General features: G+C 35.0%; 2 protein-coding genes and 1 pseudogene across 2 annotated transcripts; 1 reads left to right on the top strand and 2 right to left on the bottom strand.

Moving 5' to 3' along the window:
- Positions 1-233: 233 nt before the first annotated feature.
- Or8c17 (olfactory receptor family 8 subfamily C member 17) lies at positions 234-1,217 on the bottom strand. Its single transcript, NM_001001083.1, has one exon. The coding sequence runs from the start codon at positions 1,215-1,217 to the stop codon at positions 234-236; it is 984 nt and encodes a 327-aa protein (NP_001001083.1).
- Positions 1,218-8,573: 7,356 nt separating this feature from the next.
- Positions 8,574-9,271, top strand: Drg1-ps1 (developmentally regulated GTP binding protein 1, pseudogene 1; annotated as a pseudogene).
- A 6,103-nt stretch (positions 9,272-15,374) lies between these two features.
- Positions 15,375-16,316, bottom strand: LOC108351823 (olfactory receptor 143-like). The gene has a single exon (XM_087564283.1). The coding sequence runs from the start codon at positions 16,314-16,316 to the stop codon at positions 15,375-15,377; it is 942 nt and encodes a 313-aa protein (XP_087420409.1).

Below are 21,301 nucleotides of genomic sequence, written 5' to 3'. Positions count from 1 at the left end.
AAAAGAAAAAGCAAACTCTTTTAATCTTATAGAGGCAGTAGACATGGCATTATCCTAAACACATCGAATGTAAGGATGTCTCATATCCTCATATATACATAGAGACATTGTTCATGGAGAAAAAAAAGATATGTTGGTATAGTGTAAATGCTATCAATGCTACTGAAGGACAAAAGCAAGGAAAATAACAGAATGTATACAATGTAAATATAAGACAATAGGAGAAAGACACATCAAACTGGATTTGATGAGGCTAGGAAAGATATCAATGGGTAAACTAATATGTGAGTCTCTTCCAGGTTTTTTTTCACAGCAAGTTTGACATCCTTGTTTCTAAGGCTGTAAATAAGAGGATTCAGCATGGGCACCAAAAAGGTGTAAAATACCGAGAAAAATTTTCCCTGGCCCACAGTCTCAGCAGATGATGGCTTGACATAAGCAAGCAGCCCAGTTACATAGAAGAGACTAACAGTTATGATGTGAGACCCACAAGTGCCCAAGGCTTTGGACCAACCCTTACCTGATGACATATGAATGATATTGAAGAGGATCATAGCATAAGAGATTAAGATAATGAGGCAGCATAAAATGATAGCTGTACCCACCACAGCAGAGCTCACAAGCTCATTGACATAGGTGCTACTGCAAGAGAGCCGAAGGAGAGGGAAGATGTCACACATGTAGTGGTTGATGATGTTAGAATCACAAAAGTTGAGCCTTATCATAAAACCTGTGTGGAACAAGGCACTAACAAACCCCATCAAGTAAGTACCAAATATCAACAGACAGCAGATCCCAGGTGACATAACAACTTTGTAGAGCAGTGGCTTACAGATGGCCACATAGCGATCATAGGCCATCGCTGTCAGCACATAACTCTCAGAGTTCACAAAAAATAAGAAGAAAAACAGCTGAGTCATGCATCCTCTGAAGGAGATGGTGTTCTTCTCCAAAACAAAACTCATCAGCATTTTGGGAGTAAAGACCATTGAATAACAGAGATCAATGAAGGACAGATTGAAGATGAAAAAGTACATGGGAGTGTGAAGATTTGAGTTTAGGCAAATGAGATTCATTAAGCACAAGTTTCCCATCACAGTGGCTGTGTAGTTCACCAGGAACAGAACAAATAAGGGCAACTGGAGCTCAGGCTGGTCTGTCAGTCCCATAAGAATAAACTCAGACACAGAGGAACCATTTTCCATAGTCATGTGCATCATGTGTGGCATCTGTAATGTAGTAAGTGTAAAAGACAGTATTAACACATAAACCATTCTTCACACCAAGGGCAGAGCTGGAATTGTTGGTTTCTATGCCTGAGTTGGGGAACATCAGTCTTGAGGAATCCCTATTTCCTCTTCCCTTTTCTGTCCAGAAAGTTGCTGGGAAACCTTATTTTCCTCAAGCAAAGCATCCTTTCTTTCATTTATTATTTACCAACATTAAAGGTTGCAAAGGTCAATGCATGCACATTTTCCAGAATTTATGATTCATCTAGCAGTGGGAATGAAGACAAAAATCTCAAGATAAAGATTACACAGTGCCCACCTTTGATCACCTGGAGCCATCCCTGACATTGGAGCTCATGGTATCTTCCTCTCCTCTGTGCAGAGAGGGCCAAAGTCGTTAATAATGAAGCAGGTAATTGTGATCAGTGCAGAATGTGTATCTCACTTGCTAGAAGTTCACTTGCTTGAGAAAAATGACACGGTTATTCTTTGAGAATTTCTCCAAGACTCTTGTCTCATACAAAAAAGAAAATAGCTTTCTTATATGAGTCTTCAAAGTCTCAAGATCAATATTTTTGACAAAATTTATTAGAATCACAGAAAAGTATTCTCTTCTTTAAGATAGTCTTCATGTTGGATGAGTAGTGTGAGGGTTAAACTGATGAGTTTGTACCAGAAAACTAACATCAGTTCTTTGGAGATTCAATATTTTATTCAATTTATAATTTTCCAGCAGGAGTATCTGATCCCCAGAGCAGAGGCGGCCCCATTGTTTTTCTCTTCATTAAGTTTCACAAAGCTGTACAAGAGGAAATGCCCAGGGACATACTTACTTGTCATTTGTTTTTATATGATTTCATTAATAAACTGTGGACCAAGGATTAATACTGTACCAAAACACTTAAAACAGGGGGATAAAAGAATTTTGAACAGGCTCTCCAGTTTGTATTAATTGATATTAGAACTTTTCATTCCCAGGCCATGAAACAAAACCACACAAATTTGCCATGCTTGTTTATATGTGATTATGAATAACTGTAAAATAGATTCATAAATATGGGATTAAATTGTGGATTCTTTGTAATACAGAATTTCTGGGTACAATTTTACAGACAGTAAGAAATTCAAATGTGTAACATAACAGACTTAAATTTTTGAGAAAATTTATGCAGTGCATTAGAAATTACTGAATACATGAAAATATAATAGTATGTGTTAGTACTCTCATACTGTTTTCATTCTTACTAAAATAAATTAAGTTGTTCATTTTTGGTACTGTTGGAAAAGACAAATTCTTGCTGTATGTGATAGAGACAAAGTAGAATCTTTGACCCCTACGATTCCATGCCATGCTCTCTTTCTCATCACCATACACACATTATACATGTACAGTGATATTTATTTAGATATCATCATATATATTATCATAGACATTGGACTCAGAAAATGTGTTGCTTAAGTATATTTTCTCATGGGAACTACTTTGAAGAAAAAGACATCATTGAACACATGAGGAAGTTGTTTAAGACTGATGATAAAAAGAGTAATGCACACTACATACAAAAAAATTAAAGTATAACATGTCATTACCAAAATATAAAATCTAAAACATAACACTCTTACAAAAAGAGCATAAGTTAAAAAAGAACACTGAGACTGACTGATCTGCAGTTTTAAATTAGCTCTATCTTTAACTGAACAAATCTCATTACTCTTTCCAAAGATTTAGGTTTTAGAGGACCTTGGTCACATTAAAGAAAGAATACATGTCACAGGTGGGAAATTTAGGGGAAATGGGTTAATGAGAAAAAAAGTCAAAGAATATTATCAAAGCAGTAGAGAACAGACAAACAGAGAATTGTCTTTTCAGTCTCTTTGCAGTTACTTTTGGAAGCCGTGTGTGTGTGTGTGTGTGTGTGTGTGTGTGTGTGTGTGTGTGTCTGTGTGTGTGTGTGTACAGCTGAGCATATGACATGATATAGCAGTGCAGGTCACATTTGAATGTGACTCCTCACATTCCATCAGTTTGAGGAAGGGTCAGTGATTCTTGTCCACATATATCAGGATATCTATCTAATCTCCTGTTCCCACATCTCATTTCCTTGGAGGAATACTTGGATTATAGATGCGGGCCCTACCATGTCTGAAGTTATATAGGATCTGGTGACCTGAACTCAGGTGTTTACCCTAGAGTAGTAAGCTATGTCATCAGCTTTATAAAATGACTATTGCTCCTGTAGTGTATGGGTGTCAACTGGGCAAAGATTACTAGGCAGTATTTGGAGATCAATGTCTGGAGTCTACATTTTATTCCATTGATTCAAGTATCTAGGTTTACTTATTTGTATGCTATGCAAGTTATTATATTTGCTCAAAGTCAAAAAGTTGGGGATTATCAGGTGCACTATTTTCTTCAATATTTTCTTGCTACTTGTTTGATCATTTCTACACTGCAATATTCTAGAGTGTGAGTTGGACTAGTTAAATCTATACAACAACAACAACAACAACAACAACAACAACAACAACAACAACAAAAAAACCCTGATACATTATATTTTCCAGCAATACTGGAAAATGGAAACATTTTATTTTTCTGCTTCTTTTATTCACTTTCATCAGAGTTTTGTAGTTATTCACATTATGAAACTTTGTTATTTTTATCATAAAAAAGAAACAATTTGAGAGTAAGTGGGAGGTTTATTTTGTTTCAGTGTTTCATAGGATATCAGTCCCTGCTGACTGTGAAGGCACAGCAAAGAAGGCATGGTGGGTAGCAGAGGCTCCATCTTTCAACACTAAAGGGAGCATAAAGCAAAATAGTGAAGAGCAATGGCCAGGAAAATGATGGCTCACACAACACCTTTACCTGGGTACAACCTTCAATGGCTAGCCACAGCAACACACTTTTCTTACTGAAGTCACATGTAGACCACGGTCCTAGCCTCCCAAACAGCCATATCATCTGTAGATCACAGTTTTAAGCACATGATCCTTTGGAGAATAATTCACATTAATATCCCGACAAAACCTGTATATATCTTGTTAAATTTGTAGAAAAAGAGCTATTTCTATCATTCTTGTCCTATTGTCTTTCTCTCCTTTTCCTCCTCCTCCTTTTGCCCACTTCTCCTCATTTCCCTCACACTCCCCAAATGATATTGTATTTTTAATTCATGTCCACAATTAAATCTAGGGTATGGGAATTCACTTAAATTTCCTTCATTGTACTAAAATTTCTATCAAAGAAGGGTTAAATAAATTAGCTAAAATACATTTAATGGCATCCACCTCAGCAAGTAAATGCTCTCACAAATCCAAAACTATGACTTAAATCTAATAAGCATTATGTTGAGCTAAAGATATAGGAAAACTTTAATATAAACAATATAATTTTATTTTATATTTGCCTAGAAAAATAAAATAAAAAATTAAAAAGGTGTAAAAGTAACTTTTATTCACCAAATATAATTGTCATCTAGAGTGCTTACTGCTGATACTGCTGATAAACTAATCCTTTCTAGATTTTTCTGGTTCAGTTCAGCTGTTCTGACCAAAAGTCCTCTCCAAGCTGACTGATTCAAACCATCTTCTCTCATCTTCTGGCTGAATTGCTACGCTTGGCCTGAAACTAATTCTGGAAATCTGTTCTAATCTTCTGGTTCCTTCTCATTCTCTGGCAATGGCTGTACTATTAAAACTGGCTTCTTTCTTGAGAACTCTGTCTCTGCCTTTCTCTCTCTCTCTCTCTCTCTCTCTCTCTCTCTCTCTCTCTCTCTCTCTCTCTCTCCTCCCTCTCTCTCTCTCCCTCTGTGTGTGTGTGTGTGTGTGTGTGTGTGTGTGTGTGTGTGTGTGTATGTGTGTATCCCTCTGTCCTGTTTCCCTCTCTGCAATGCACTCCTAAATCTTCTCTCCTGTCTGTTCTTATGAGATTTGGGCATATCCTATCTGACTCATTCTATCAAATCTTTATCTGATCAAACATGTCTACCTCTAAATTAGATGTCACTTTCAAACATGATTGCTTCCTTCTATAAACTAGCCTTGCTTTCATTGTTTGGAATTAAAAGCATGAACTAAGGATTTATTTGTATTCTGGCTGGATCATACTATAATCCAGAACATATGAACATTCTACCCTGACTAAATAGAGCTAGAAGGTATTTAGACTTGATTTCTTGACAAATGAATTGTGTTGCTATATTAAAATTCCATTACAGAAAGAGATTATGGGGAGAGGGTAGTAGGTGGATTAGTAGGAAAAAGGCACTACAAATGGAATCTTGGGAATAATGGAGTCACTTTAACTATGGTGAAAAGACTAAGACAAATACAAGAAAAAAAAAGAGGTGGGAAAATACCATAAATGATGTTTTAAAAAAATCTATAAACAAAATATTTATGTAAAATTACAAGGGGGTTGGGGATTTAGCTCAGTGGTAGAGTGCTTGCCTAGCAAGTGCAAGGCCCTGGGTTTGGTCCTCAGCTCTGGAAAAAAAATAAAATTACAAAACTGACATATAATTATATACACACATATTATGCTATGTATAATTCTAAGACAATAATTCTCAAGAAACAAAGAATACCTACATTCATCTCTAAAAGAACTATCTCCTGGTATCCTTCCTCTCAGGGCTCAAGGTCTCTCTGTAGATGAGTAGACAGACTATGAGACCCAGAAGGGGTAAAGGAAAGAAAGAAAATAAACCCTGCTAAAGACAACCTGCATGACCTCACAAAGATGTTGTCCCATTCACAGGACCTAAAGGGGTCTACTCTAGAAACGGGTGTGATCTCAGAGCTGTGAGTAAATGGGAAAATATGTCCCCATCCCTAACATAGAAGCTATGTCCAACTTATAACCATTTCAAATGAAAAGTGATTTTTCTCTGTAGGTGTCTTAGGGAGTAAATTAACAACTATTAAGGGTAGGTATAATGCCCAGTAATAGATGGTCAGCAGCATATTTGGAGGTTCCTTCTCTCATATAATGCTATATCAAAGTACTATTTTTTTTACCTCACAGGTCCTTTGCATATATATTATGACTTTTAATTTTGTTTTTATGTAATTTTTGTGTATGCAAGTGTGTGTCTTTACTTCCACATCTGCTTCCTCTGTTTTGTTTTGTTTTGTTTTGACTCCCTTTCTTCTGTGTATTTGTTTTCCCTGATTATGATTCTTTTGTTTGGTTCTATTCTATTTGTTTTTATTATTAGTCTTTAGATGGCTGTTTATTTTCTAAGGAGTGATAAAATTTTATATAGCTTTGGATCCTGAAGGAGTATAGATGGAGAGAATCTCACAGGAGCTGAGAGAGTGCAAACTATGTTATGCCTCTGAGAAGAAAGTTATCCTTGCAGTCAGGAGCCAATGATACAACAAAGTCATATCACACAACAAACCACACACAGAGATTTATTGGGAGGAAAAAAATAGAGAAAGTGGCTGCCTCTGTTCAGGCAAGAAGCAACAGAGAACTGAGCAGAAGACAGGTTTTATGAAATATTTCTGGTGACCTGGAGATTTTTCAGACAAGATTTTCCAGGGTAGACTTTGGTGGATTTCAAGTCCAGAATTTGGGAGTTTACTTTGTAGAGTGGAGGCTAGGTCCAGCCTTTAGGGCCGTTAGAGTGTTATGTGGGTAAAACTGGTCATTGAAGGTACTCAAGGTAGGAATATTGTTACTCATGCACATTCAGGGGGTTATAGAAAGTGTTATCACAATATATTGTATGAAGAAATATATTTTCACACACATGTATATACATATACATATATATGTATATATATATATATGCAGATGTGGAAAAGCTGCAAATTGCTGACTTCTAAGAATGGCATGGCAGTTGTACAAATCAATTTGTAGCATTAAGAGCTACCTGCACAAAACCTATGCAATATCAAGTCTATAAAAAAACCATAAGATGACAACATGAACCTGGGAGGATGATGAAGTGGGTACTAGAAGCGGAAGTAGGAAAGATACTAGCAATAGATTGAAATGATTCATATACATTGTAGAAATGTACAGATATTTCCACCATATTTGTGTCAGAGTCAGTGCCTCTCTTTGCATTCATTAGGATAGCTAGCCACAATCCTGTCTCCATGTTCCATCTCTGTGGAAGAACACAAGGAGTGTAGAGGTAGAAACTACTCTATTTGACTTTACATAGGTCTGAGAATATGAAATATGGTCATTACCCTAGTGCAGTAAGCTATATAATCAACCTTATTAAAAAACTGGTTTCGCTGTAATAAATAGCTATCACCTTGGCAAAAATCACTTGGTAACTTTATAAAGGTCAATGTCTGGAGTTTAGATTTTGATTCAGTGATTATGTTTCTAAGGTTTCATTAGTAGCATTATCTATGTATTATTATAGTTGCACAGTCAGAAAGTTGGGGATTATCAAGTTCAACATTACTTTCTTGAATATTTTGTTAGATACATAAATGATGCTACAAATTCCACTGGGCAACTCCTACAGTTGAAAAATTCTTTCAGCATAGTAGATAGATACAAGATTAACTCAAATCAGTAGCCCTCCTTTATACAAATGACAAACTGAGAAACAAGTCAGGATAACAACATCTTTAAAAGTAACATCGAATAATGTCTTAGAGTTTTCATTGCTGTGCACAGACCAAGAACTCTTCTTATAAGGACAACATTTAATTGGGGCTGGCTTAGAGGTCCAGAGGTTCAGTCCATTATCATGAATGCAGGAGAATGCCAGTGTCCGGGTAGGCATGGTGCAGGAGGAGCTGAGAGTTCTACATCTTCATCTGAAGACTGCTAGCAAAATACTGGCTTCCAGGCAGCTAGGATAAGGGTCTTAAAGCTTACACCCATAGTGACACACCAACTCCAACAAGGCCATACATACTCCAACAGGGCTACACCTTCTAATAGAGCCACTCCCTGAACCTAGAATATACAAATCATCACAAATAATATAAAAGTTTCCTAACATCAAGAAAGGCAAGCCAATAAGAGTAAAAGAAACATACAGAACAGCACATAGGGCCAGAAAAAAGAAGTCCCCTTGCTACATAAAAGTCAAAACAACTTACAGAACGAAGACATAATATTAAAAACTGAAAGGGAGAAAGACCAAGAAAGATATAAAGGCAGACCTAATAGAATTACATCTGACTTCTCAAAGGCGATGCTAAAATTTGAAAGGTACTGGACAGATATGCTGTAGATTATAAAGAATATAGATGCCAGTCCGAGTACTATATCAAACAAAACATTTGGGCCAATGGCCCAGTAGGCCTATGAAGGTGATCTAGCTAATATAAAGGACAGTGCAACCTCGAGGCCCCGCTACTATGACTATAACAAAGATAACAGAGATCAAAGCTGAGATGGCTTTGACTCAACAAGGCTACAGCAAATCACGTTGGACTGCTTAACGTTCACCTTCCTAAGCTTCAAGGAGAACTCATTACTCCAAAAGGTGGCGGCAGTGGTGGACCAGGAGAAGGTTTTGAAATCGCCAAGACAGGTGATGCTCAAATAGAGTTTGTGCGTTTTCCATCTGTGGGGAAGTCAAGCTGCTAAGTCACCTAGAAAGAGTGTACAAATCCACTACCTTGATCACCATGCTTGGTATCATCCAATGTAAAGGTGCCTAAATCCAGCTCCTGGATCTCCCAGGTTTTATCGAAGGTGCCAAAGATGGGAAAAGTCATTACAGTGGACTGAATGTGTAATTTGATCTTGATAGTTCTGGATGCCTTAAAATCCTTGGGGTATAAGAAGATAATTGAAAATGAGTTGGAAGGCTTGAGGATTCGTGTGAATAGCAAACTCCCCAACATCAGCCTTAAGAAGAAAGACAATGGAGTCATTAATCACATAGCCACTTACCCTCAGAGTGAACTAGATGCTGAAATGGTGGAGTATTCTGGCTGAATATAAAATTCATAAGGCTGATGTGACTTTGCATAGTAATGCAACAGGTAATGACCTCATTGACATTGTTGAAGGAAACAAATTTATTGTCCCCTATATCTATATATTATGAAACACAGGAAATCGAAAATCACATCATTCAATCAAAAGAGGAAAGCACGAGCATGCACATACACACACACACACACACACACACACACACACACACACACACACACACACACACTCATCATCATCACCAACAACAAAATAACAGGAATAAACAATTATTGCAATCACTGGGTATTGACATCCTTCAAAATCAATTATCTCAAGTATCCAATAAAAAGATTCAAATTAACATAATGGATACGGTTTCTTTATTTTGCTACATACATCCAAAAACCATACCTCAACATCAAGGATAGTTATCACCTCAGGGAAAATGTTTTGGGAAAAGCGCTCCAATTAAATGTGTCTAAGAAACATGATGATCAACCATTTTAATGACTAATAAAATAGACTTCAAACCAAAACCAAAGAAAATAGATTTGGAAAGATACTATGTATACATTGAAGGAAAAATCTCCCAAGGTGACATTTCAATAATCTATTCCTTAAACACAAGGCACTCAAGTTCATAAAACAAAAACTAATTCAGTTTAAATCACATATTGGCCCTAACATACAGATAGTGGAAGACTTTCATACCTCACTCTCACCAATGGACAAGATGTCCAGACAAACCTAAACATGAAATATGGGTGCTAACAGATACCAGAAACAAGATGGACCTAATAGATATTTACATAATATTTCACAAACACACAAAAAATATGTCTTCTTCATACCTCATTAAACTTTCTTAAACGTTTACCACATTCTACTAAACAAAGCACAATCTAAAAGGTGTGAGAATATTGAAATATTCCAGCATCTTACCAGACAGTCATGGATTAGACCTCAATATTAGTAATACCAGAAACCACAACTTTGCAAACTAATGGAAACTGACTCTTAACTAAATGAAAAAGTGAGTCAAGACAAAAGTAAAAAAAAAAACCTATAAGTTTTCTAGAATCTAATTAAGATTAACACAAAACATTTGCAGACTAATGAGGCACCATGTAGATGATATTCAGAGGAAAATTAATAGCCTTAAGTACCTGCACAAAATATTGCAGAGGTCTCATACTAGCAACTTAAAACTCACACCTAGAAACTGTAGAACAACATGATCCAAATGGATTAGAGGGCAAAAAGTTATCAAGTTCTGGGCTAAAATCAATAAAATAGAACAAAAAGAACAATACAAAGGATCAATCAAAGAGTTATGTTCTTTGAGAAAATCAACAAGAGAGACATATACTTATTTGAAGTAGCTAAATTACAGATAGAAAATATCCAAATTAAGAAAATCAGAAGTAAAAGGGAAGTCAATGCAATAGACATGAGAACATCCAAAGAATCACAAAAACTGCATATTTTAAAAGCTATACTCTAACAAATTAAAACAAATCTAAAAGAAATGAATAATTTTCTCCATAGATACCACTTACTAAAGTTATACCAAGATTAGCTAAACAATTAAAATGGACCCATAACACACAGTGAAACAGAAATAGTCATTAAAAGTCTGACAAACAACAACAACAACAAAAAAAACCCTCAAGGTACTGATGGTTTTAATGCAGAATTGATAATATCAGACTTTCAAAGAAGAGTTAATGCCAATACTCCTCAAATTGTTCCACAAGTAGAAACAGAAGGAATGCTGTCTAATTCACTTTATGAGGCCACAGTTACCATGATACACAAACCACATGCCTCTACAATGAAGCATAATTACAAAAAAAAATTCTAATGAATGTAGATTTAGAAATAATCACTATCATACTTGCAAACCAGATATGAAAATACATCAGAAAGAACATCCAATAGGATCACATGGGCTTTATTCCCGAGATGCGACAGTGGTTTAATATAAGAAAACAAATAAATGTAATCTATTGTAGAAACACACTGAAAAATTAAAAAATCACATGATTTTCTCATTAAATGCAGAAAATCCATTTGACAAAATTCAATACTTCAACATGATAAAAGTTCAGGAGAGACTAATGATACAGAAGACACACCTGTTTATTTTATGTTTATAGCTACCATCAATTAAATAGAGAGAAACTTAAAGCAATTCTAATAAAATCAGAAACAATACAAGGTTGGCAACAGGGGACCATGGAGTTGACCTGCCATAATTGCCTTGGGATACATACAGTTTCAGGTTAGAGTCTATGGTTCCTGGGACATGGGGTGTCCTTTAGTTCCTGAGAGCCCAACACACTCTTTCATGCAATGAAGTATTCAGCCCACTTTGTGTTTTTCCTTATGTTCCCTTGGAAATCAAGGCAGCATGGAAACTTGACAGGACAATTCATCTTAGACATTAATCTTGTATAACCTATAAAGTTTGCAAACATTATTATATCATGCCAACTATATATTTTGGCAATTACCACTATATTCTGTTTCTGAAAAAAGGAATAAAAACTCTGACAGCTCTCAATAAAATTATCAGGGCATAAGGCTGGCTGTGGCCTCTCAAAATAACCTGGTTTAATTCCTTTAGTCCCTATCAGACGACCTTGCCCTGATAAGTTAGCATGGGTGCTTACAGCTGTCTACTTTCTCCATCTTATTAATTATTCAACTTGAAGTTTTATCTAGAGCAATAAGGTAATCATGGATGTACAAATTGGAAGGAAAAAAGTATAATTAGTTTCTAATGATATGATAATATACATAAACACTTTTAGCAAAGTGGCTAGATATAAGAGTATCTATCTATATAGAAGGGTACTATTATCCTTCCTATATACAAATGACAAATGGACTGAGAAAGAATTTAGGCAAACATCACCTTTCATAATAGTATTAAATGCCACGTTGGAGTAACTCTAAACAAGCAAGTAAGTGAATATTTGTATAACAAGCATGTCAAGTCTTTGAAGAAAGAAATTGAAGAAGACATCAGAAGATGGAAAGATCTCTCATGCTCATGGCTCAGTAGAATAAGCATAGTAAAACTTGCCATCTTACCAAAATCAGTCTATAGATTAGTGCTATTTCATCAAAACTCCAAAACGATTCCTCACAACAAATAATGTTGGGCAAACTGAATGTCTCTATGTAGAAGAATGCAAATAGATTCATACATTACCCTGTACTAAACATAAGTCCAAGTATACCAAAGACATCAACATAAAAGCAGATACTTAGGACATAATAGATATAAAAGTGCAAAGTAGCTTTGAAACCATTAGCAGAGGAGAAGATTTTCTGAACAGAGCACAACTCGAGCATACACTAAAATCAACAATTAATAAATGGAGCCTCATGAAACTGAAAAGCTTCTATAAGGCAAAGGCCAATGCTATTCACACAAAGAAGCAGCCAACAGAATAGGGAAAGTTATTTTTCAACAAGTCCACATCAAGTAGAAGAATAATATTCAAAATATATAGAGAATGGAAGAAACCAAACATCAATAAACCATACAATCAAATTTAAAAATGGGAAACAGGTCTAAACAAAGAATTCTCAATATAGGAGTCTCAAATACAAAACTACCTTTCACAACTATGTTTAATCACACACATAAATACAAAAATTTAAAAAGACCTAAGCATTCAAACTACTCTTGAAAAATTAAGAATATTCAATAAACATGCTAGTATTAACATAAATAGAAATGTTTAATGTTCTAATACCATTACTTTTCATCAGATTGATTTCATATTTCAAAGGCATCAGTTTTCTACTTTTGGCAGTTCTAAGTCAAATGTCATATAATTTTTCAGATATTATTAAAATAAAAATCATGCTTTCATGATCCATGTAATTAATTTTAATTGAATTATTCTAGAGGTGAAGACAGATGCCTATAGTATTTAGGAAACTCACAAAACACGTTGTCATTATTCAGTTTCTGGACAAAAACAGACCCTAAAATAAAGCTAACAGCAAGATAGGCAGGTAACTTCCCCAAGGGAACATAGACACTCATCATCTCCATGTCTGTTGTTTTCTCAGTGAATATTCTGAAGCACATATTCTACCGAAAAAAAAAAACCTAAAAAATGTAATGCAATGTCAATTATTGAGTGTATATTTCATGAATGTATTATATTTTTTGCTAATCAAAGATGAAACATTTAATAAACCTTTTAACATATATACTAAACAAGAAGAATAGTGACATGATGCTTTAGAAAGGTTAAAAAAAACCTCCTTACTCTTGTTCATTAAAAATAACAGGAAAAATGTTGATATGTACTTTAGCAGGTTTACACTACATTACTCTGAGGCATGTAGGAATACATGGTACAGATCCTTTGGCTGAATCCATATTCTCAATGATTCCTGTCTTTGGGAGTCAGGGGGAATAACTGTCCAGCAGTTATCTATTTCTTCACACTCCATTTTCCTTTTACTGTATTATTGCATAAGAAATGCAACAATGTTAATCAACCAGACTCCCCAGAGCTCCCAGAGTTTAAACCACCAACCAAAGAGCCACATATGTAGCCGAGGATGGCCTTATTGGGCATCAATGAGAGGAGCCCTGTGAAGGCTCAATGCCCCCATGTAGGGAAAAGGGAGGGAGTGTGTGGGTGGATGGGAGAACACTCTCATAGAGGCAGGGGGAGGGGACCCCAGAGGGGAAAATGGGAAAGGGGATAACATTTGAAATGTAAGTAAAGAAAATATCCAATAAAAAAAAAAGCCAGTAAAATAAAATGAAGAGGGAAAAAAAGAAGAAATGCAGCATATGCAAAAAATGAACTGTGAATCAATAGTTTATAATCTTGTAGTAGTCGTGTGACCATATCCTCAACTAGATACATCTTTTAAAAAAAAGGCTATGTATCTAGATATCTAGATAGATATAGAGGTAGACATGGATGGAGGAATGATATAGAGATCCTTCTCAGTTATAGGAATCCAGTCACAAATGCAGGAACTATATAACTATGTCTTTATCACATGTGCTGTTTCTTTTACATATTTTTAAGAAAAGACTATCCTTTCTGTAGAATGGGGAAATGGGGTAGTCTGTATATTACTGAAAATACTATGTTCCATGGACAGAAATGTGTGTAATTTCATAAAAACAGTCAGAGACATAATCCACATATCATAAATAAGAAAGTGACAATTTCCATTATATACATAACAAAAATGTCTGCTTTCTGAAACAGTCTAAAGTTCTCATGGGGGTGGGAGGGGGGGTGATTCATGTGCAGAGGAATAGCCCTAACATGTACTCTGTTAATCACAGAGGTAAAAACTTATCCCAGTTAATTACAAATTCCTGCTATTTAAAGTTAAAATGTTAGAAAAGGGAACATATCAAATAATTTCTAGAATTTTAAGATATACAATTCCCATACTTGTCTTCTCATCTGTTAGAACAAAAGTACAAGAAAAAAACCTTCTAATAAGGAAACACATCAAAGTTATCAAGAAACAAAAACCCAGGATGAAATGAGTTAGATATAAGGCATACACCTTCAGAAATTTTATTTGCTGGAAAAAATAAACAATGGTGGCAGAATAGAGGGTTCAGCTGTTAAGAGCTTATAATACGGGGTTGGGGACTTAGCTCAGTGATAGAGTGCTTGCCTAGCAAGCGCAAAGCCCTGGGTTCAGTCCCCAGCTCTGGAAAAAAAAAAGAGCTTGTAATACTCTTATAAAAGGTATGTGTTCCTTTCCCAGTATCTAGATGGTGGTTCCCATCTGCCTATAACTCTACTTTAAGGGAATCCAAAACCCTCTTCTATCCATGACAGGTCCCTAAATGCAAATGGCAGGCATACACTCAAGGAGGTTCAACATATACATTTAAAATTTAAAATAAACAGGTAAAATTAAAAACTAAGAAAATTTATCCTGAAGTAAAGTAAAAATAAGTTGACCATTGCCTTAATCATATAGTCAATGAACATGGCACAATCTTGGAAAAATAGTGAATCTGGGGATATCTCATATCCTCTCAGTACTCACAGAGTTACTTTTCGTGATTTAAAGAGAAACATGTGTTATACAATACATTCTACCAATTCTAATTAACTTCAATGATAAATAGAATAAAATATAGGTAATATAAAAAACAAGAAAGAAATAAAAACATATCAAATGGAATTGTGTGACTACAGGATAGATCATGGGATAGATCAGCTTGTGATTCTTTTCCAGGTTTTCTTCACAGCAAGTTTGACATCCTTGTTTCTGAGGCTATAAATAAGAGGGTTCAACATGGGCACCAATAAAGTATAAAACACTGAGAAAAATTTTCCCTGACCCACAGTCTCTGCAGATGATGGCTTGACATAAGCAAGCAGCCCAGATCCATAGAAGAGACTAACAGTTATGATATGAGACCCACAAGTCCCCAAAGCTTTGGACCAACCCTTACCTGATGACATATGAATGATATTGAAAAGGATCATTGCATAAGAGATTAAAATAATGAGGCAACATAAAATTATAGCTGTACCTACCACAACCGAACTCATAAGCTCATTGACATAGGTGCTACTACAGGAGAGTGGGAGGAGAGGGAAGATGTCACACATGTAGTGGTTGATGATGTTAGAATTACAAAAGGTGAGCCTGATCATACATCCTGTGTGGGCCATGGCACTAGCAAATCCCATCAAGTAAGATCCAAATATCAACACACAACAGATTTTAGGGGACATAATAACTTTGTATGTTAATGGCTTACAAATGGCAACATAGCGATCATAGGCCATGGCTGTCAACACATAACTTTCAGAGTTCACAAAAAACAGGAAGAAAAACAGCTGAGTCATGCATCCTCCGAAAGAGATGATATTCTTCTCTAAAATAAAACTCATCAACATTTTGGGAGTAAAGACCATTGAATAGCAGAAATCAATGAAGGACAGATTGAAGAGGAAGAAGTACATGGGAGTATGAAGGTTTGAGTTTAAGCAAATAAGATTCATTAAAGTTAAGTTTCCCATCACGGTGGCTGTGTAGTTCATCAAGAACAGAACAAACAAGGGCAGCTGGAGCTCAGGCTGGTCTGTCAGTCCCATCAGAACAAACTCGGACACAGAAGAGTTATTTTCCATAGTCATGTGCGGCATCTGTAAGAACAATTGTAGAAAGCAATATTAAATCATAAACCATCATTTGCTCCAAGCAAAATGTGGGATTTATTGCTCTACAAGCTTGAATGAGAGAACGAAGTGAGGAATCCCTAGTCATGCTAGGTTTATCTCTCCAGAACAATTCTTTGAACATTACATTATTTTCTTTACCTACTGTTTACTAAGGTTTACTGAGGATTAAGGCTGAAAAGAACAATTTTCCCCAGAACATTTGATAGCCATGGACATGAAGATAAAATGCCAACGTAAAGATTATCCAGCACTCACTTTGGTTCACCTGGAGTCCTCTCTGACACTGGAGTTCATGTTGTCTTACTCCACCCTGTGGCCAGAAAGGCAAAGTTGTTATTAATGGACAAGGTGTTTGCAATCAGTGCAGAAAGTGTGTCTCAATTGTTAGAAGACCTTCCCTTGAGAAAATGGCGTCTTTTCCTCTGAGGATTTCAGACTCTTGTCTCACACATTAAATGTCTCCGTTATCTGAGTCTCCAAAGCCTCAAGGCCAATACATTCAACAGAAAATTTTAGTTGCACTGAAAGTTATACTCTTGTTTATGACAATCCTCATGTTTAACGGTCTCCTGAGTTTGAAATCAGTGAGTTTGTGCTACAGAACTAGCATCAGTCTTTTGTATAATTTGCCATAAGGAGTGTCTAGTCCCCAGAGCAGAACTGTAAGTGGTCCCATTTGTTATTCTTTTCATTAAGGTCTGAACAATTCTACAAGAAGAAATGTCCAGGGACATGTTCATTTGCCATTTGTAGCTTTCCTATAATTTCAATAATAAACTGTTTACCAATATCTAGCACTGTAATAAAAATAATTGTAGGAACAGGATAAGAGAGAAGAGGATCTTAACTTTTCACATAAATACTGAGCGAGTAGTAGTTCTACTAAATTCATGGGTACAATTTATACAAACAACAGTAATTTTAAATCATAAAATCTATTATGTTTTGAAACAATCTACATAGTGTGTTAGATTACTAGATGAATGAAAATATACTATTATGTGTAAGTGCCCTCATACTGTTTACATGTTATTTTCTTTTTTTATTGGATTATTTAAATTTACATTTCAAATGTTATCTCCTTTCCTTGTTTCCCAGCCATAAACTCCTTATCCCATCTTCCTTCTTCTATGAGGGTGTTTCCCCAACCATACACCACCCCTTCCCACCTCCCCACTCTGACATTCCCTTATACTGAGGCGAGGTTGAGCCTTGGCAGGACCAAGGGCTGCTCCTCCCATCGGTGCCCAACAAGCCCATTCTCTGCTACATATGCAGCTGGAGCCATGGATCTGATAAAAAAACATGTTCCTCGTTTGACAAATTTGGAGAAATTAACGTTTTGTTGTGCTAGCATTCTATTTAGTGGAGAAAAAAAAAACAGAAACTTTTTAACACCTTCCATCCCATGCCCTATTTTTCTCCTCTCTACCATCTACATAGGAATACGGTGAACATTTCACTACATATTTTCAAATGTGCTCTGCATAGTATTTGGGCTCCGAAAATGATGCTGAAGGATAATTTCATATGGGAGCACTTTGAAAAAATGGATATTGAAGATGAGAAGAAAGGTGCTTAAGAAAGATAGTAAGAGCAATCATACACACTACACAGAAAAATTAATTCATATCTTGTAATTTACCTCAAAATAAATTTAAAGCCATAGCACTTAAAAAAGTATAATATGAGAAAATACTGGAACTTACAGATCTGCAAAGAGTTTTAAATTAGCTGTATGTTAAAATGTCAACAAGTTTCACTAGTCTTTTCAGAGGTATGAGGGTATCAGAGAACTTTGGGGAAAATATCAAAGAATGCTTTGAACGCACTGAGATCAGGCAATCCCTCAGAATGTCACTGTAATCTAGATCTCAAGGTTGGTTTTGGAGACACAAGAATTTGAAGAAAACATCTTCCAACGTGTGTGTGTGTGTGTGTGTGTGTGTGTGTGTGTGTGTGTGTGTGCGCGTGCGTGAGCTCATCCCTTCTTTACTTCAGGCAGGGCTATTTAGTTCCTTTGTCAGAAACAGTCATAGAACATTGCTAATGATATCTTTTACATTCTTCATCATAGCTGAAAAACATTTCCTCTGAGGTATTCCATAGGATAAAAGGTTTATTAAATTCAAGGACAGTTTCTTGGCCAATAATTTTCTAACATCAAAGCTAATTCCAAACAATTCTGTATCTTGACCCTTTGCACAAAAATATACAGAAAAGAGTCTCAGTCAGAAGAATATGGAGAGATTTCTCCTTCCAGTGTTCTAAGAGTCTAGACAACTCCTGACTTTTTTGAATTACAAAGACCTTACTTGATGACACATACCTGTCTCAGAAACATTCACAAGAACATATTATAGAACTTTCAACATGAAGTGTATATACCTTTAGTCTTGAAAATCAATTCACCAGAATTGTATATCAAAGACAGTTAAAATAGCAAAATAAACTAAATAATGTTACTTTGAAGAAAAAAGCTCAGAGGTTATACTTTACCCAACCCAAACCTTTGATATAACATATCTTATGGGAATACAAATTTGGGGAATTTCATGCCGAGATAACGATGGCACTTGAGGAAATTTAACCATGCTTTACACCCTACATTAAGAGCTACATACAGTGGGTAGTTGTTGAGAACTGGAAATTCATATAACTTCAAGTGCCATATTGTCTTCACTGTCAAACTTTAATAAAGTATTTCCCTTTATACTAATGACATCTAAGGGACAGAAATGTATGAAATTAAGCTTTTATCTAAAAACAGATTTATGTGCACTTAACATTTGTTAATATGGAATTATGAAACAAAATTTCACATTCAAAATTTGTAAATGATGATATAATGATGCACAAATTAGAGAAGAAATATAAGTATACTATTCCCATATTATTCACGAATATATATGGAGTTTCTCCAAATGCTTATAATCAAGTGAATTTACCTCTAAAATTTATCTTGAATTTAACTTACTTGTAATGCTACTTTTGAAATTAAATGTGCAATCATTTATTTATAATGATTACCAATTTTTAATAATTTATTCATAACTATTATAAAACGCAGGCTAATTAAAATGTTAAATCAATAAATTTTCCATGGCGATATAAATAATTCCACCTATAAAATCAACTTATTTGGTGTGATAAAAATGTGCCAATAGTATTTCCTCATATTTTCTCAACCTGTCTCTATTTAAACAATGGTGTCACATTGAGATCTCAACATGCATTCTATTCTGTAAATCATGTAGTATATTTGAAAGCTCCAAGGATTTTTGGAACAGAAACTTCATATACCTTATTATCTGTAACTGTTTATTCTTCTACACTTTTATTAAAATATGTCTTATGATAAAAATGTAAACCAAATGATTTTAATAACTTGCATTTCAGGTACTAAAATGAAACTAAGAAGTATACCTTAACACTGATAATTTGCTTTGAAAGTTATACTGCTAATCTACTACTTCAAAACTTTTAAAACACCATGAACTTGAGATAAATATAAGAATTACATTTTGAATAATCTTTCTCTGATTATAGTATCACCACTGATGGGTATGTGCCTGAATTCTCGAAAAATTGAGGTTAAAAATCAAAGTGTTCCCTGTATACTAGATACATATTAGAAAATTTTGTAGAGCATAATTTCTGCTAATTTTTATTGGAACAAATAATTTGGCTTCTCAATAAAGCAGTATGCTTTTTTTCTAGAGCTCTCTCCAATTTTTTTTTTATGAAGGAGGCACTCAGAGCTACGAGTTTTCCTCTTAGCAATGCTTTCATTATTTCACATAAATTTGGTTATGCTGTGCCTTTATTTACATTAAATTGTAAAAAGTCTTTAATTCCTTTATTTCTTCCCTAACCAAATTATCATTGAGTAGAGATTCATTCAGCTTCAATATTTATGGAATTTTCTGGGTTTTTTGTTTGTTTGTTTTGTTTCATTTTGTTTTATTTTGTTACTTTATTTTATTGGAGAAATAATGATATTCTCCACAAAAAGGCTTGATCAAAACACTCAGCTTCACCATTCATAAAAGAATGATCATGAATATGAAGAACCAAGTTAAAATGTCACTTTGTAGCTTGGTCTACTCACTGAATTTAAAGTCATGCTTTTTCCTGGGAATTTGCTTCTATTCCTACTCATTTCCTAATAATTCCTACTAATGTTTTATGGATAGCATTTCTAATATAGCCAACTTGGCTGGACCATCGTTCAAATACACTGCCATTTTGACCTATACTAAAACAACTCTCCAAAAGGTAATGTGTCTTTACCACTCTATTTCTTTTCATTGTTTTTGCATAATTAAATAAATATTCTTCTTTTAAAAAACATTTATCTGGTTACCTATTCTTAGAAACAATACATGGCTAAACTTAAAAATTTGTGGTACAATGGTGAAGATTCAGTTTTCTGGGTATTATTCCTAGGATTTAAAATAGTCTCATGGACTTATTTTCATAAAAAAGATATAAAAGGAAACTTTAAAATAGTATTATCTTTATGTATAAAATATATTAGACCAAAGTCTTAATCTGGAACAGGTTATGACAATCAGCATGGATAATCTTAGAGTATAGATGAGTCTTAAATCCCAAGAGTAATGGCACAAGGCTGCCTGGCACATGATGATGATGATGATGATGATGATGATGATGATGATGATGATGGTGATGACGACGACCATGACGGTGATGATGACGACAATGATGGTAGATGATGGTGGTGGCAGTGCTAGTTCTTGTGCTGGTACTGATTCTTGTGGTGCTCTATGTGGCAGTGTGAGTTATGGTGTTGTTGTGCATATGTGTGTGTATATGCAATATAGTTGAAATTCTGAACTAAAGATAAAAGTGATAAAAAAAGCCAAAAAAAAAAGAAGAAAGGAAAGAATGGAAAAAGGGTAATTGGGGATGAAAGGCAATGAAAC

This window comes from Rattus norvegicus, chromosome 8 (assembly GCF_021556685.1).
Source record: "Rattus norvegicus strain SHRSP/BbbUtx chromosome 8, alternate assembly SHRSP_T2T, whole genome shotgun sequence".
NCBI classification, from domain to species: Eukaryota; Metazoa; Chordata; class Mammalia; order Rodentia; family Muridae; genus Rattus; species Rattus norvegicus.
This window is presented reverse-complemented; position numbering and strand designations above follow the sequence as displayed.

Excerpts from the sequence above, each read along its gene's own strand:
- Or8c17 (NM_001001083.1), bottom strand. The coding sequence starts at position 1,217 with ATGCACATGACTATGGAAAATGGTTCCTCTGTGTCTGAGTTTATTCTT.
- LOC108351823 (XM_087564283.1), bottom strand. The coding sequence starts at position 16,316 with ATGCCGCACATGACTATGGAAAATAACTCTTCTGTGTCCGAGTTTGTT.